The sequence below is a fragment of the Centropristis striata genome, chromosome 10, assembly GCF_030273125.1.
Source record: "Centropristis striata isolate RG_2023a ecotype Rhode Island chromosome 10, C.striata_1.0, whole genome shotgun sequence".
Lineage (NCBI taxonomy): Eukaryota > Metazoa > Chordata > Actinopteri > Perciformes > Serranidae > Centropristis > Centropristis striata.
In genome coordinates, this window is record NC_081526.1 from 17,850,825 (window position 1) to 17,869,264 (window position 18,440).

General features: G+C 43.0%; 2 protein-coding genes across 4 annotated transcripts in view; one reads left to right on the forward strand and one right to left on the reverse strand.

Annotated features, from left to right (window-relative positions):
* The window catches only part of LOC131979532 (protein FAM124A), a 35,455-nt gene extending 23,794 nt beyond the window's left edge, over window positions 1-11,661 (reverse strand). Inside the window, exons 1-2 of one of the 3 annotated variants that reach the window (XM_059343551.1) lie at window positions 11,325-11,661; window positions 9,314-9,348 (exon numbers count right to left, since the gene is read on the reverse strand). Coding sequence is in view for 2 of the 3 variants with exons in the window: in XM_059343549.1 (XP_059199532.1) it covers window positions 11,325-11,380 (56 nt within the window). In the remaining variant the exon portion in view is untranslated. The remainder of the gene's footprint in view (window positions 1-9,313; window positions 9,349-11,324) is intronic. The other 2 variants (XM_059343549.1, XM_059343550.1) reach the window with 2 other exon arrangements.
* A 1,298-nt stretch (window positions 11,662-12,959) lies between these two features.
* On the forward strand, window positions 12,960-17,408 carry tsn (translin). The gene is made up of 6 exons (XM_059342859.1): window positions 12,960-13,167; window positions 14,459-14,552; window positions 14,661-14,757; window positions 14,843-14,958; window positions 15,050-15,129; window positions 15,930-17,408. Exons 1-6 carry the CDS (start codon window positions 13,102-13,104, stop codon window positions 16,158-16,160), a joined length of 684 nt encoding a protein of 227 aa, XP_059198842.1. The 5' UTR covers window positions 12,960-13,101; the 3' UTR covers window positions 16,161-17,408.
* The last annotated feature ends 1,032 nt before the right edge of the window (window positions 17,409-18,440 follow it).

Genomic DNA, 18,440 nt, shown 5'->3' on the forward strand with positions numbered 1-18,440 from the left:
TGTCACTACCTGTCTTATTCAACTCAATTTGGACATTTCATACTTCTATTTGCAATTAATCTGTATTATTTTGTCACAATTAGATGAAAGATACCCATCATCTGATATAAAAACATTTGAACTTAGCCACCTTGACTTAAGGGCAACAGGAAAATGAAAATAGGATGTTGTAATAAATAATAAATGGCTAAAAATGTATCAGGCATGAATTAATAAATGTATAACAAATGAAACATTTGCAGAAATAATGCAGCAACTTCATTATGAAGGCTTTGCAAGTTGGTAAAAATGTTGGACATGACACAATGAGGACAAAACAAAATGTTGTAGCTGTTTGATTAATACATTAAGATAATGTGTATCTTGTGCACATCATTTAGCTTAAAATGGCACAAAGAGACAGAGAAAGCACCATTTATAGCTGCATGCATCAACCATTTGTAAAAGGCAATCAAAGAATGTTCATTATAAAGAAATGTTTTTAAGGACTGTTTCCCTCAAGCCCGACCTCAAACAAACACAAATATTCAGCCAGAGCGAAAGACAGATAAACTTCCGCTACTGCATCGGTGAATGCTATCTTTTGCTAAGCTAACCATGTCTTGCTCTGTTCTTAACAGACAGACAGTGATAGATAAGACAGATAAGTGGTATTGATCTTGTACAAAAACAAACAAGTGCATTTCCAAAACGCTTCAGGTAAAAGCATCCTTCTTGTTTCACTATGGGGTGCACACACAAAAAATGCTCATTAAGGAAAGAGATGTGTGTAATCTAAAGCTCCTATCTTTGAACTGGGAGCAGAATTAGATTTCTGCAAATCTGATCTCCCAGGATTAGAGAACAAATTCTGGCATTTTGTGTAATTACGCAAATATCTGTGATGTGAAACATACAAGAGTCATGAATGGCCCCATACAACAAGTGATTGAGGAGCTATGCTGCATCTTAGACATGCTTATAATTCCCCCGAAACATCCGTGAAACCTCAGCTCACATGTATACTAAAAAACCCCTGAGATTATTAGTCCCAGGGGAGTCAGCTGACAACCAGTGAAAACTGTTCCTCCACACATACGCACACACACCCTCCCTGTGACTCCGTCTCTAAACTAATAAAGCCTCTGCAGCGACAGGACAGCAGGAAACAGAGGAGCGAGTCTGTTTCCTGCAGCAGGAGGTTATCAATCTGACTAACAGGGACATTAGTGGGGTAGAGAAAGGAATGGGTGGGAAGTAGCAGAGGTGAGCAGAAAAAATGATGGGATACTGCAGAAAAGTAATATACAGAGCACATTATAAACGAGCGGAAGGTTTCTGCAAAGTGTCACAGAGAGAAACTCACTGACGTGTCCCTGCGTGCATAAGAAAAATGACAAGGTGGAAAAAATGCTTTCTTTCTAAAGTTTACGACTCTTTGGAGTTGGAGGTAACAGTGTGTGCAGCTACAGGTCTGTTTTAATGTCTCCCTTGGGTGTGTGTGTTTGGCAGGATTCTTCCAGTTAGCATCTCCGCTGGCGTTCCCAGTCTGGCCACGCTGCCTCGCTTCATCTCCATCCAAAGACAATAAACCGAGAGTGAAGCGAAGACAGGCAGCAGCGCGGTCATGCACACAGTTTGACTGCAGAGTGACCTAATGGGTTGTCAAGTAAGTCGAAAAAGGGCCTGTTTGAACTTAGATTTGGGTAGTTATTTGATGAGGGCGGGAATGCAGACAGCGAGGAGAAAACAGGAAGATGGGGTGCACGGAAGAAGATAGAAAAGTAAACCAATAAATCTTCAGACGCCTGACTGCTCCAAACACTGACTCACACCAGCATTTTCTGGCCTGCCACCTCTACAGTTTGGGTCTGGTTATATTCAGGGAAAGATCGTTCATCACGTTTTAAGAAACTGGCTGATTGTATGTGATGGAACATGAAGCACAGCTTCCTGAAATGCCTAATTCATATAACAGTCATGCTACTTCCATCATTAGTCATTATTCACACAACCACAAGATGTTTATTGTCTGGAAAACTGCATGCATTAATAGAAAAGAGCTAAAAACACAACATTAAAAGGGACTCTTTCTAACCCTAACCCAAATCAAAAATCCATCTTTCCCTCTTACACGTAATGCTATTCATCAATCTAGATTATTTTGATGATGTCATAGTCTGCTCCAGCCTTTCCCCATGGACTCAGTAATTTTCCACTGCTCTACTCTCACCACACCCATTGACTGATCACACACCTGCTTCCACTCACTGATCACACACACCTGCCCTCACTCACCAATCAGCCCCTCCTGCCTGCTCAGTATATATTCTCCAGCCTCACACTCACTCAGTGCCAGATTGTTCTTTGCCATGCGAGACTTTCCAGCGTTCATCTGCCTGTCTTCCCGGTTCCGACCCTGCCTGACTTCGACCTGCCTGTTCTGCCTGCCGCCTGGTAAATTACCTCTACCCTTTGTTCCTGACTACGAGCTCTGCCTGCCCCCCTTCGGATTGTTCGCCTGGACTGCCTGCCTTCTGGTTTACGAACTTTTGCCCGTCCTGACCAAGCCACCTGCCAAGCCATTGAACTGTGTGTTTGCCGGATTGCAGTTAATAAAACCATTAACTGACCTTGGTTTCTGGGTCTTGTTTGTACTGCGTTTGGGTTCGCACAATACCCGTTACAGTACAATCTGGCCAGTCATGGACCCAGCAGAACAAGCATCGCCGCAGAATCGATTTGAAATAATCGAGGGAGTGCTCATGCTTCATGAGCAACGAATGGAGCAAGCTGCTGCCCAGACCAGACTAGCTGTGGAAGCCCAAGCCAGCGCCATCACCGCCCTCACAGCTCAACTGCAACAGCTAACCTCCACTCTTTCCCCTCCACCGGCACCTCCACTTCCTGCTCCTGCTCCAGCTCCAGCACAGCCGAGGATGATTCCAGAACCCCGGCTGGGGCCCCCGGAGCGCTACAATGGGGATCCCAAGCTCTGCCGTCCTTTCCTGACTTCCTGTTCGCTACTCTTCAGTCTGCAGCCATACACGTTTGCCACAGAGGAGGCTAAGGTGGCCTACGTCATCAGCAACCTGACGGGGAGAGCTCTCCTCTGGGGCACAGCAGAGTGGGAGAGACAGACTTCCGCCTGTGCTTCATTCCAGGCCTTCTCGGAGGAACTACACAAGGTCTTCGGTCTGGGAGCTACGGGTCCAGATGGCACGTCCGATCTTCTCTCCATACGGCAGGGTAATCAGTCCGTGGCAGATTACTCCATCGACTTCCAGACTAAGGCCCGTCAGAGCGACTGGAACACTGCTGCACTCCGGGATGCCTTTCTGCATGGGCTAGCAGAATACATCAAAGATTAACTGATTTCCTATCCTCTACCCCCCACACTGGATGAACTCATTGAACTCAGCACCCGACTAGACCTCCGTATCCGGGCCCGGAGAAGAGAGAGGAGACAGAATCCTGTACCATCCACTGTATATCATCGCCTGACTTCTCCACCTGCTCCTGCCCTGCTCTCACCTGCAGACCCAGAACCGATGCAACTGGGTCGCACCAGACTCACGCCAGAGGAGCGACAGCGCCGCCGGGTGGGGAACCTTTGTATGTACTGTGGACAAGCTGGACATTTTATCTCACTCTGTCCATTAAAAGACAGAGCTCACCAGTGAGGGAGGAAGTCATGGTGAGTTCGGTGGCAGTGAAATCTTCCTCTCTGATTAAACGTCCCCTGTTTCAAGTCAAGCTTCTCCTCCCCGATGACGCACACACCCTGGCCACTTTCATTGACTCTGGTTCCGATGGCAATATTATGGACGAGTGCCTGGCTAGGCAACTCGGGCTAGAGAGGATCCCCCTCAACCCACCGATTCCTGCCAGGGCCTTGGATGGCCATCTTCTGGGAACTGTTACCCACCAGACTTCCCCTGTTCACATGCTGATTTCTGGTAACCATCATGAAACCATCCAGTTTCATCTCCTGCCCTCATCTGACCTCCCTCTGATCCTGGGTTTCCCATGGCTCCGCAAACACAATCCACACGTCGACTGGACCACAGCCACCATCCTCGGCTGGAGCAGCTTCTGCCACCAGGTCTGTCTTCGGGATGCATCGGCGCCTCGCCAGACTATGCGCCCCAGCACCTGCCCGGACCTGACCAGAGTCCCTGCTGAATACCACGACCTCCGGGAGGTGTTCAGTAAGGCCAAAGCAACCTCGCTACCCCCTCATCGCCCTTATGACTGTTGTATTGATCTGAAGCCGGGCACATCACCTCCTAAGGGGCGTTTATACTCTCTGTCAGGTCCAGAACGAGAGGCCATGGAGGACTATATTAATGACTCTCTGGCTGCTGGAATTATCCGCCCATCATCTTCTCCTGCAGGGGCAGGATTCTTTTTCGTGGACAAGAAGGACAAGTCTCTGCGCCCTTGCATCGATTACCGGGGACTCAACGACATCACTACTAAGAACCGGTACCCACTCCCACTCATCTCCTCCGCCTATGAGCTGCTTCAAGGGGCCAAGATCTTCACCAAGCTTGACCTTCGCAATGCCTACCACCTCGTCCGCATCAGGGAGGGGGACGAGTGGAAGACAGCGTTCAACACCCCCACTGGACATTATGAATATTTGGTGATGCCATTTGGCCTCACCAATGCACCAGCCGTCTTCCAAGCCTTGGTGAACGATGTCCTGCGGGACATGGTCAACAAATATGTGTTTGTCTACCTAGATGACATTCTCATCTTCTCCACTTGCCTTGAGGATCACATCCACCACGTAAGGACTGTGCTGCAGCGCCTCCTGGAGAATTCGCTATTTGTCAAGATTGAGAAATGCGAATTCCACACTCAGTCTGTGGCCTTCCTTGGTTACATCGTGGCCCAGGGTCGTTTGGAGATGGATCCTGCTAAGGAGGAGGCAGTGAAGTCCTGGCCAGTTCCTGAGACCCGTAAGCAACTGCAGCGTTTCCTGGGTTTCGCCAACTTTTATCGACGCTTCACCCGGAACTACAGCTCCATTGCTGCTCCCCTCACCATGATGACCTCCCCCAAGAGCCCTTTTCACTGGTCTCCAGCTGCAGACATTACTTTCCAGACTTTAAAGAACCGGTTCAGCTCCGCACCCATCCTCCAGGTCCCGGACAATGAGCGGCAGTTTGTGGTGGAAGTAGATGCTTCTGACGTGGGAGTGGGTGCTGTTCTGTCCCAGCGAGCGGCAGGTGACCAGAAACTCCATCCCTGTGCCTATTTCTCTCGGCGCCTCTCACCTGCCGAGAGGAATTATGACATTGGCAATCAGGAGCTTCTGGCTGTCAAGCTGGCCCTGGAGGAGTGGCGACACTGGCTTGAAGGGACAAAGCAGCCCTTCTTGGTTTGGACAGACCACAAGAACCTGGAGTACATCCGAACTGCTAAGCGTCTCAACTCCCGACAGGCACGATGGGCCCTCTTCTTCACAAGGTTCGATTTCTCCCTCTCCTACAGACCCGGCTCCCGCAACATCAAACCAGACGCATTGTCGCGCCAGTTTCAGAGGGAGGGAGACAAGTCCATGGCGACAGACATCATCCTGCCGTCTCCCTGTGTAGTGGCATCTCTGACTTGGGAGATTGAGGAACGGGTGAGAACCTCTACAGAAGGAGAGGCTGGGCCCAGTGCTTGCCCCCCAGATCGCCTGTATGTGCCCGCAGCCCTAAGGTCTGACGTACTCCAGTGGGCTCATACTTCAAAATTTTCCTGTCATCCAGGGATCCAGAGAACTCGTGACATCCTCCAGCAACGTTTCTGGTGGTCCACGTTAGGGGAGGACACCTGGGAATATGTCAATGCCTGCCCTATCTGCAACCAGAACAAGTCTTCACGTCAGGCCCCGTCTAGTCTTCTACAGCCACTTCCGGTGCCGCATCGCCCCTGGTCCCACATCTCCATAGACTTTGTCACTGGTCTGCCGCCATCTTGAGGGGCGGACGGTTATACTGACTATCGTCGACCGCCTCTCTAAAATGGTCCACTTTGTTCCTTTACCCAAGCTTCCATCAGCTAAAGAGACTGCCGAACTTCTCCTCAACCATGTCTTTCGCCTCCATGGGATCCCTGTGGATGTGGTCTCAGACAGAGGGCCCCAGTTCTCTTCCGTGTTTTGGCGGGAGTTCTGCAGATTGCTGGGAGCCACACCCAGTCTGTCGTCGGGGTTCCATCCTCAATCCAACGGCCAGACTGAGAGGATGAACCAAGAGATGGAGACAGCCCTGCGGTGTTTCGTGTCCCAGAACCCATCCTCCTGGTCCCAGCAGCTGATGTGGGTTGAATATGCCCACAACACCCTGACAAGCTCGGCCACAGGTCTGTCTCCGTTCCAGTGTGCCTACGGGTATCAGCCACCTCTCTTCCCGGCCCTGGAAAAGGAAGCCTCCTGCCCTTCCGTTCAAGCCTTCATCCATCGCTGTCGTCTGACATGGGCCCGAGCTAGAACCTCCCTCCTGAAAGCTGCTGACCGTTATTCCTCTGCTGCCAACCGTCGTCGCTCACAAGCCCCAGAGTATCAGGTGGGCCAGAAGGTCTGGCTCTCCACCCGTGACCTTCCACTGCGGGTGGAGTCCAACAAGCTGGCTCCCAAATTCATTGGACCTTTCCCCATCGAAAGGATCATCAATCCTGTGGCAGTCAGGCTCAAGCTTCCCCGGTCCATGAGGGTTCACCCAACCTTCCACGTGTCCAAGGTCAAGCCAGTCCGCGAGAGCCCTCTGGTGCCTGCGACTCCTCCACCTCCTCCGCCTCGCCTCATCGATGGGGGACTTACCTATGCTGTGCGCCGCATCATCCGCTCCCGTGTACGTGGTAGAGGCCTACAGTACCTCGTGGACTGGGAGGGCTATGGCCCAGAGGACAGATCCTGGGTTCCTGCTCGACACGTTTTGGACTGACAGCTCCTCCGTGACTTTCATCAGCAGCATCCTGACCAGCCCTCTCGCCGCATGGTAGGGGGCTCTTCTCGTCGTGGGGCGCCTGCTGTCGGCCCTGTTGACCCTCCGGCTGCAGAGCCTGAGGATGACACCCTGTCACAGGAGGGGGATCTGCAGATGACCTTGTCTTCCTCTCAGGAATTCTAGCCCGCCTCCCAGTTTCCCCCTCCTCCCGCCCTGGCACGTTGGACATGTTTTGGGGACGTCGGGTGCCGTCCCTTGAGGGGGGGTTCTGTCATAGTCTGCTCCAGCCTTTCCCCATGGACTCAGTAATTTTCCACTGCTCTACTCTCACCACACCCATTGACTGATCACACACCTGCTTCCACTCACTGATCACACACACCTGCCCTCACTCACCAATCAGCCCCTCCTGCCTGCTCAGTATATATTCTCCAGCCTCACACTCACTCAGTGCCAGATTGTTCTTTGCCATGCGAGACTTTCCAGCGTTCATCTGCCTGTCTTCCCGGTTCCGACCCTGCCTGACTTCGACCTGCCTGTTCTGCCTGCCGCCTGGTAAATTACCTCTACCCTTTGTTCCTGACTACGAGCTCTGCCTGCCCCCCTTCGGATTGTTCGCCTGGACTGCCTGCCTTCTGGTTTACGAACTTTTGCCCGTCTTGACCAAGCCACCTGCCAAGCCATTGAACTGTGTGTTTGCCGGATTGCAGTTAATAAAACCATTAACTGACCTTCGTTTCTGGGCCTTGTTTGTACTGCGTTTGGGTTCGCACAATACCCATTACAGATGAGCGAGTTACTGAGATAGGAAACACCAAACTCCATTGAAAAAGTATACATTTCATGTTTCATTTTATGTCAATGTGAGAGGTAAAACTGAATGTGAGAGGTACAACTAAATAAGAGAGGTAAAACTAAATGTGAGAGGTAAAATTGTGAATGTGAGAGGTAAAATTGTGAATGTGAGAGGTATTTTATGTGAATGTGAGAGGTATTTTATGTGAATGTAAGAGGTATTTTATGTGAATGTGAGAGATAAAACTGTGTATGTGAGAGGCAAAACTGTATATGTGAGTTAAAATTGTGAATGTGAGAGGTATTTTTTGTGTTTGTGAGAGGGAAGAATGAATTATAGCCCATACTGCCCCATATAAAGGGATTTCATCTGGTTGTCAGTCACATCCACCCTCTCTTCCAAGTATGGTAACTTCTGGCTCCTATATTGCTTCCAAAATGCCAAATTTGAGGCTTCAAACAGTTGTTCACAAACCAATGTTTAAAGTCACAGTGGCTACTTCCACTTTTATACAGTCTGTGGCTTAAGGACAGTTAAATGTGCTGTAGAGCTGCATAATGTAATAGGGTAGGCACATTCTGAGAGCCTTTAAAAAACACCACAAGAACACTATATGCTTTTTAAAATCTTCATATGTGTAATAAGGTAACTAGAAGTATGTGGTTTGAAGAAGAGTTTGTGAATGAGAATGAGAATGGCTGAACAGGAAGTAGAGGGAGTCAAGAGAGGTGGAGGATGTGACCTGATGGAGGTGTTGCCTTTCTGGTTATCAGCTGCTTTCCCTCTCACATCAGCGTTTCACACACACATCTCTCTGCTGCTGAGTTTTCCCATGAAACACATTCTGGTCTCTCTCTCTCACACACGTTATGTTGTTTGGTTCCAGTTCACAGCTAATAGAAGAGTACAGTAACAGGTGACTCTTTGATGCAGTGATGTCACATTAGGTTCCACCGGCTATTAACTTTCAATATAAGAGTAAAGAGAACAACAATAGTGTTGTTGTTTAACTTTTACTTATCAACCTTGACCAGTGACAACACAGGAAAGAAACAAGCTTTTCTTCTGGCACATTCACAAGGGATATCAATTAATGAGGATTGCAGTCTGTAAACACTTTAATTACATTTAATTAGTAGAATTAGAATGGCCTTAAATTTATAGACTAACATTTTTAAGCCTTAAAATGTCATTACAAAAGAGCAAAGAAGCTTGATGATATTGGTGATATAACAAAATGCATTATCAGAGCATTTCTTTAAATGGGCATGCTATTTTAAGTACTTAAAATATCCATTTTTTTATTTTAGTAATCAATGGAATAAGATAATATGATTTCAAGAAACCACACTATACTTTACATATCACATGCTTCTAAAATAATACAAAAAGGAACAAAAACTGGTCAAATATACTTAAAACAATAACCTAGACAAGAAATCTGGGTATTTACCACACTACAGACATTTACCAATGAGCTTTCCACAATGAAAAAAAGACAAGATAAAAGAAAAGCACACACACACACACACACACACACACACAAACAAACAGGTCCTTCACTACAACAACAGCACATCCAGCAGTGACATACCGAGGTAGAAACTGAAGCACATCTTTGTCTAATGGCTGAAAACAGATGGAACAATACATTCATTTAACTCTCTGTTGTTAAAACATTCTTGAATGAACCTATAACTATAATGTGACTATACTTTCATTAACAACAAAGTTGGAGACTAAGACTTTTACTGAAAAATTCGTCATTACATCAAATAGCTATTGGCATCAGTATTAAATAAACTAGAAAATTCCTAAAGAAATTTTGATTGTGTGCTTGCCTCTGGACCGTGACTCTCGTGGCTTATCAAAAGGGGCACGGATTAAACAGGGACTTTCTGCTGAGTACACTCACACCTCATACAAGTCTCTAGGACAAACGGTTCACTAGTTAGTAAAATGGGCGTGGCTTATCAAAAGGGGCGGGGTTATCAATCACCAGTTAAACGGACTCTATGCTGAGTAATCTGACATCTTATACAAGTTTCTAGGACAAACGGTTCATTAGTTAGTAAAAGGGGGCGTGGCTAATAAAAAGGGCGGGAATTTATGAATTATTGTTATGTAGAACTGAAAAGTGATGAACCATCATCATGCATGACAAGTTTGAGGCAGATTGGACAATGTATGGTCAAGTTATAAGGTCTCGTGTTTTATGAAGAAAGCCATGTCTGTTTACTTAGAGTAAACTGACAGTTATCAGTTAGAATGTCTGTGTTGGAGGAGGGGGGGGCTTTGGTAGCTAAGCAACCACGTGGCCAGGTGGAGTCGACCAATCAGAGCAGAGCAATCAACTGAAATTAACTGACGATGGAGACAGTTCCATCAAAGTGAGCAGACAGAGGTCGACAAACTTGAAATTCTGGCCTCGAACAGAAAGCATTTTCGGCAAAACCATAATACCTATCATTGATCTGACTTCACTTTGAGCGTCCTGAGTTCTTCCTGAACATCTACATATGTTTTTTTTTAAGAAAAATGAAAAAATAGCTTTGTTAGAGCGATTTTAAAAAACTGTTAAATTTTTTTTTTCGAGAAATCTTCCTTCATTTTTAATATGGGAGCCGATGCGGCAGTTGGTGCATTTTGTTTGAGCATCTGTGCGTCCTGCGCCCAAACTATAACTCTGACAGCTTTACCAGAGGATTGTGAGTGAGAGGACAAATTTTCCTACGTTTCTATGTATAAATTATTTCTGTAGAGTGAAATTTGCGGCCTGGAGCGCAGTTTTCAAATTTATTTTTTGACAATTCTTTCTCTCCCTCTACACTCTGTTTGATGACTTCTCCACTCTAGACTCTCCATAGGGTTACATTGGGGGGATTTTTTGACGTGTTTTTGCCCAATAATTTGAAAACCGTTTGTCGAAACCCTTAGAAAAGTCATAGCACACTTGTCATGGGCGAGCCGGTCGGTTTGATACCTTTTTTGTGTATGTGCGGCCAAAACTCTGGGAGGAGTAGTCGACCGAAAAATGACACGGAAGAAACGTAAGAATAAGAATAAGCCCGGTGAATAGTAGTTAGTGTGCTTTTGCAAGCAAGCACACAAAATAAATAAATAATAGACACATGATAACAACAGGTGGGATCTCTAAACAATAAAACCTGGGGTCTACCAGATTAATAGCAATGCATAATGGACGTGCCACTTTCCATAAACTATAAACAACAACACTCTTTGCTTAAATGGGCACCACCAAACTCAATTTAAAAAAAGTAGAGATTTAATGCTATCTTGCTTATCTGACAAGGTGCAGCCATTAAAACATAATTTCTCACCCTTTACCTATACTCGCTTCAATTCGGCATATTGTTAAATGAATTCACTCCCTAAACATATGCTAAATACATGTTTTTATACATGTAAACATGCTCTACTTGGAATGAGAACTTGAGTCTGGTTTACCACAAAAGAGTAAAAATGATTTTCAAAGATTTCAATTACGTATAGGGCTTTATTCTACTCCCTCATTTAAAAATAAATCCAGAATGTATGAAAATGATATTCAGGATTAGTCTCAGTATGGTTTCTGCTTCACTCACCCTCCAGTCTCGGCTCCTGAATCCACGCAGTCATCTTCTGCTGAGGTTTTCTCCATCTCAAAGGCTCGACTCAACAGCAGTTAGCTGCATTGTTTCAAAGTCACGAATAAAACGGGGACATTTAAAAACACGGTTCGGTTTGGATAAGAGAGTTGCATGAACGAGCAGAGAGTCTGGATAAGACCAGTTTGTAACCAATCACTTGCAGTGATCTGTCCGGTTAACTAGTTAGAGTAACAGGCGACTGACTGACTGTTTCTCTGCGTCAGCTGCGCTCTGCGGTGGTGCCTTCCTGGCCGTCGGAAATTTGACAGCTACAAGTGGCGCGCACTTGAACGAAAATGGTGAATCGGAATATGATTTTGATTATAAAATAATGATAAATAAATACTCAACGCAAGTAAATGTTTTTTTTTCAAATCATGGGATGAGTCAAAAATCTTGCTTCATCATTCATAATTATAATCGAGTTAGTCAAATTGCTTTGATTTTTATTTACCATTTCAAATTGATAAAATCCTTTAAAAGTCGTAATTTAAAAAAAAGTGTAAATTAAGATTAAGATTATTAGATGTTGATGTCATAGATGCTAAACAAGAATGATAGAGAGTTTGGCAAGTATTTCTCTGGTAATCTTCCCCAACTGTAACAAACAACTGTTAAATTCTGCCACATGAGGTATCCATGAGATGGGACTGGCTTTGATGTTCCTTTTATTGAGCACCTGAAGGCAACATTTAGAAGCGTGCTGCTTTGGCTCTACCAACAGGATGGAAGAGGTAATGCAGCTGGTCTTGTTTTTCAACCAGAATAAAAAAAAGTAAAGCAAAGTAAGCCAACAAGAGGCATCAAATTTCTGAACCTGCAAACAATGCTGTTTCTGTTCATGACTACATCACAAACCTGCTCAAAGATCGGCCTTGTAAAAAAAACAAAACCCAAAAAACAACAATTATGGTTACCTAGTCACTGCTTTATGTTACTATAGTACAACAGGAAAACATATTAGGAAAATACTATTTGAAGTCTTTCAAAAAATGTGTTTACTTTGTTAAAGATTACAGCTAGTCTAAAATGTGCAAAAAGTGTACAAAGTCATAGAAATAAAAATAATGAATAAAAATAATGGATTAAACTATATTGATTGTATCCTATAGAAAAAAATATGTACTTTTCCCTATGTGTTATTTTACAACCCCATCTGATAGCAGCTCTGTTTGATAAGTTTAGATTTTTAACAAATTCACTGAGTGAACTAAAATTATATGGTATTTATATTATTTTAGATAAAATTATTGACATTATTTTATCTTTAATTAAATGTTTTCAGGCCTGTTAAATACATATTAGTGTGATTTACAAGCAGTTTATTTATTTTTATTTTTTTAAGCCTATGTAAAACCTCACAATGTTAGATTCAATCTAAATTATCTTAATTTGCTTATTTTAATTATTACAGCTCTGGGTGAGTTTTAAGGAAGTAAATATCTAAAAAATAATAATAATACTATTCCTCTTATAAATTAATATTACATTGTTGTTGTTGTTGTTGTTGTTGTTGCTATTGGTATTAATATTATATTGAAGGAAACGTTTTAACTCTTTTCTGAAAAGCAGAAAACGTCACCGTTACCGCCACCGTTGGAAATGATGACATCATCTCCACGCGCCAAACAAAGCGCGGAGGAGGTGCACGTTGATGTTTTTATGAATTAGCTGAGCTAGCTGCAGACGGATCTTCATCGGCATCGTCCCGACAGTTTGACTGAAATCAGAAATGTCTGTCACCGAGATGTTCAGTTACATCCAGGGCTTCCTGAGCGCCGACCAGGACGTCAGAGAGGTATGAATGAACCGCGGCGAGGCTCCTCTCAATACATATTAGCTCTCAGAGACCGTTAGCTAGCGGCTAACCGGGAGCCGAAATACTCACATTAAATATATCGTCACACTTAAAATAATCGCCTAACTCATTTTTTCAAGTTTTGCAGGAAACACAAAAAACTTCACCAAAAGTGTAACATATGACATTTATTGATCATTTCACTCAAAAAGGATGTAACAAAGGATGGCTATTGGCATAGTAATAACACTGTGTAAATTTGTAACTTAAGAGAAATAAATGACTTAGGCAACTTTTGAACATGCCTTTGTGACTTAAGCAAGATATGGTAACACTTTATTTTGAAGGTGTCTACATAAGAGTCACGCAAGACTGTCAGAAACATGACATGACAAGTATCATGAGAATTAATGTTACTTCAAGTGTCATTAATGTTCATGACACATCCCATGTCATGTTTATGACACGCTCGTGTCACTCTTATGTAGACACCTTAGAGTAAAGTGTTACCAATTTTAGCGCCAACAATAAAACACCAATAAACTAAACTGATAACTAAACAATCTCCCTCTAGCTCTTCTTTGCTGGGTTCTTATCTGATGCCTATGAATGTGGCAAATTGTTAAAGAAGTGATGATGTGTTAAAGGGGTAAAATCACATGATCTGAGGATGTAGGCGATTTTACCATAGGTGGCCGGCATCATGAGGAGATGATTAAGGCAAAAAAAACAATTTTGACCAAAAATTTCATAGGCGATTATTTTAACAGTTTGCGGTATTTCCTTATCTGACAAGGTGGAGCTCTTGTAGCAAATTCCCTTACCATTCATGTATGCACTCTTTAATTTGGCACACAAACACACTTTCTAAATATGTTTATTTTATTTAAGAAGGGGCAATGAATGAATTCACATGAACACCAGTTAGCACATCATGTAAATGTGCCAGATGTAGCCATTATGGATAATTTCCACCTGCAGTCTCTAGCAGGTAGAATGAATAAAAAGAAGCAAATGTACAAATAAAAGTACATGGGCACAGACAAACACTCATAAGTAGAGATAAATATTAAAGCAATGATTGCTAACCACTGTTATATAGATTTGGAGAGAAAAAACTGAGAGAGTTGTTTCTGTTTCTGGGCTGTCTCAGTGAGCTATTGAAAGGGGAGAGCATTCTTATGTTTAATTGACACGTCAGGGGAGTTGGTTATGCATCTCTGATAATAGAAAATATGCTATATTGTATTAAGAAAAAAACATAACAATTTTTTAATGGGCTTTGTTGCAGGATATCCGTAAGGTGGTCCAGACTTTGGAGCAGACCGCTAGAGAAATTCTCACAGTACTCCAAAGTGTCCACCAACCATCTGGATTCAAAGAAAGTAAGTAATTCACACAGTATGCACTGTTTTGAATGAAGCTGAATGGTGTTTGTGTGCTCAGAGTTAAACTTAATGTTAAAATTGGTCTTTCTTCCTTTCTCCTATTAGTTCCCAGTAAATGTGCAAAGGCACGGGAGTTGTTCTGCACAGTCAGGACACAACTTGGCGACCTCAAAACAAAATTTCCTGTGGAGCAGTACTACAGGTAGGAGACACTTTTCAAAATAGTTGCAGGATTATCATAAAAATGTTTTCTTTTATTCTGACCTGTTTGATCTGTTTGGCTGTAGGTTCCATGAACACTGGCGGTTTGTCCTGCAGCGTTTGGCATTCTTAGCGGCCTTTGTCGTCTACCTGGAGACTGAAACTCTTGTGATTCGTGAGGAAGTGGCCAAGATACTCGGCAGTAGGTCCCAGTTTGTGTGCTAGTGAGTAACTGTTACTGAGGAATGCCGCTTCACTCTTTTCTCTCTCTCTCTGCCCTCTTCACTCTACAGTTGAGGTTGTGAGAGAGAAAGGCTTTCACCTGGATGTGGAGGATTACCTCGCAGGTGTGCTCATCATGGCTAGTGAACTGGTGAGTCTTGCTGACATTGTTGGTTGCCAGTGTATTCAGTATACTTACCTACCTTCACAAAGGTTTAAATGGTCAGTATTGGTTGAAGTGTTTAGAGGTTGATTCAACTTTTGGATAGTTTGTTGTTTTGTGGATGTATTTTTATGCAGCAGTGTATTATTATATTAACTATATATATATATATATATATATATATATGAGAGAGAGAGAAATATGAGGGTTTACTCGAGAACAATTAAAGCATTACAGTTCAAAAGCATCACAAAATCCTCATTGTTTTCTCAATCATTATTTTGATTTCTGTTTGTAGTGGTTGACAGTAGCTATTGTCTGTCTGGGTTTGTTTTACCGTACAACCCCAATTCCAAAAGAGTTGATACATTGACTAAAACATAAGTAAAACAGATCTGCAGCTAACTATTTTGATAACTTTTGATAATTGAGTAATACCTTCAGTAATCTTTCAAGTAAAAATGGCAAAAAATGCTGTTTTCAGTATCTCGGATATGAAAATTTTCCTGCTTTTGTCCATTTGATATTATATGGTTTTGGTTTCGGACTGGCAAAACAACATTTAAAGACATTACCGTAGACTTTCAAAGACTGTGATAGACATTTTCATTATTTTTTTAACATTTTATAGACCTAATGATTAATCGATTTAGCCATAAAATAATCAGCAGATTAATAGATAATGAAAGTAATCATTTGTTGCAGCCCTACTTAATAAGCAACAGAATCTTGTTCATGTAACTTGAGTAACTCTTAAGTTTAATTTGTCCTGCTGTTTCTTGCTCCAGTCGCGGTTGGCGGTAAACAGCGTCACAGCAGGCGACTACACCCGACCGCTCCGCATCTCCAACTTTATCAATGAGCTGGACTCGGGCTTCCGCCTCCTCAACCTGAAGAACGACCCGCTGCGGAAGCGATACGACGGCCTCAAGTATGACGTGAAGAAGATCGAGGAGGTGGTTTACGACCTGTCCATCCGTGGGCTGGCCAAGGAGGCGGAGAGCGCCGTGGACAAGTAGAGCCCCGGAGGTGGTGATTGGCTGTGGGAGACGGTGGAGGGCGTGCTGGCTCTCTCCACGGCTGCTGCACCTTACACAACCTGGATGGCAAAACCCAGGTATCGACCTGAGGCCCCCAGCAGCTGGAGACAGGCTGTGTGTGGGTGTGTGCGTGTATGAGTGTGTGTGTGCGCATGAGAGGTGCTTCAGACGGATGGCAGTCTGTCAGGAGGGTGGACGAGGCGAGACGGAGTGTGACACCCTCGTTTAAGATCGGACGTTCAGTTTGTTGCCGGTTTTTTGGAAATCCGTGTTCTCGGCTTCATTCTATTCATCTGTTATTGTTTCACTGAGTTGCAACTGTTTCATCTAATTTGCAACAGCCAACTTCTTCTGGTTAAATTACATTATATTGATGTTTAATACATTTGAGAAGACGGGCGGAGATCGCTCAGAGCGTTTCGGCCATGCAGAGCTTTTTTTTTGTGTCTTGTGTTTTTATTTGCAAAAAAAAAAAAAGGCGTGAAATGTTTGTTCACCGAAGGGAGTTGATGTCTGGTAGTATTTCTTAGATCTCTGAATTTTTGTCAAAAAATGGAGGAATGCAAACAAATCCAGGAGCCTCATTTATAAAATAAATATTGAACACAACAATCAAATTAAAGCTAAAATTGCAAAGACTGTAAGAATCAATAAATACATTTCACAGCACTCATCAGACTTTTTGAAGGTTTAAATTTTGATCATTAACTCCTACTTTGCATATAGCTTTTTTCTTTTTTTTAATATCTTTTATTATAAATAAGGCTTCAGGAGTGGTAGAGCCAAAGAAATGACAAAGATGCACTTCACGTGTTATAAAGCTTCTCTGTGATTAGTGAGATTCATGTTTTCATGTCAAACAGCAAGGAACTCTTGCAGAACAGTGCCAATGACTGACTGACATTTTATATTTTGGTTGTCTAGTGATTCTCTTGAGCGAACACAAAAATAGTGTGAATGTCATGTACTGCATGTGATATATTTTCCTTTTTCTTCTCACAGGAAATGTCTCGGAAAGTTCCTTTCTGTTGACATTCAGCTTCTGTTCGCTTCTATACTGTAGTGGAGCTGGATTGTGTTTTCTAGAAGTAATTCCCTCTCATTCTCTGTCCATTGTGTTTTTGTTTCCTGATAAGTGCATTTCACTTGTACCGTATGTATTCCTGTCTTGAATCAGTTGTCTTAAAAAAATGCTTAAAATGACTGTAAATATATTTCTACATTCTACATTTCCAGCTTCATCAGACTTTAAAAATGAGCACACACAGAAAAATATGAGCAAGGTCGTGTTTAAAATCTTTTAATATAATTCACAATATATTACATTGGGGAAATAATACATCAGGTCTTTCAAATGCAAATAAGGGAAAGGAAAAGAAACCGTATGCAACTCAGCAGGCTTTGTTTTTTTCTTTACATTGAATCTGAAACAGCATCATCTGACAGCACAGGAGTATTGATGTGGAGCTGAGCAGCCCTGCCGTCCACAGCACAGTGATTTTGCTACCTCTTCTAGTGCTACTTCAAACATAAAACAGTGTCAGTCTTAAATAGTGGTTTTGGTTTGATGACTGTCTCGACCTGCTGATATCAGCTTTGGTCAGCGAGGTTCCTTCCAGTATGAAGGATTGTGAATAAACAAGATTGAACACTTATAGCCGTTATACTGAAAAAATGTTCTATTACTGAATCATAATAAAGTGCATTAAATGAAATAAAGCCTTCATAAATAATTAAAAAGGATCAGGTGATCACATATTACCAGCTGCCAGGGACTGTCAGAGGAGTAATTATATTGCCTGTTAATTGAAGTGCCGACAGATCAGTCTAGTCAGAGATAAATGCTACTGTGACAAATATTTCAGTATGTTTTAACAGTAATCGAGTACCAAGGCACAACAGCTCAGCGCTAGGTCACATAACACACAGTTTAAACCGTGTCATGACAAGATGGTGAGGTTTTTTTAAACTTTTGAGGCAAGTTAACAAAGTTTTTCAACCTTTGTGCAAAAATGTACTCCCAGAAATCGGAGAGATTTCATGTTATCATTGCAATTCTAAATATGCATTTCCTTCCTTTGGGTCATGGGGAAAGAGTGGCATTACCATATATTGAATAGTGAAATATTTTAAACCTATTTAATTCAGTTTTTACTCACAGATGCTGAAAAGAAAAGAGGTTTACTAAAACAGCACAGAGTCAACAAATTTGATCTAATTCAAAATTGCAAAATTTTAGCTTAGTCTAGTTTCTCAAAT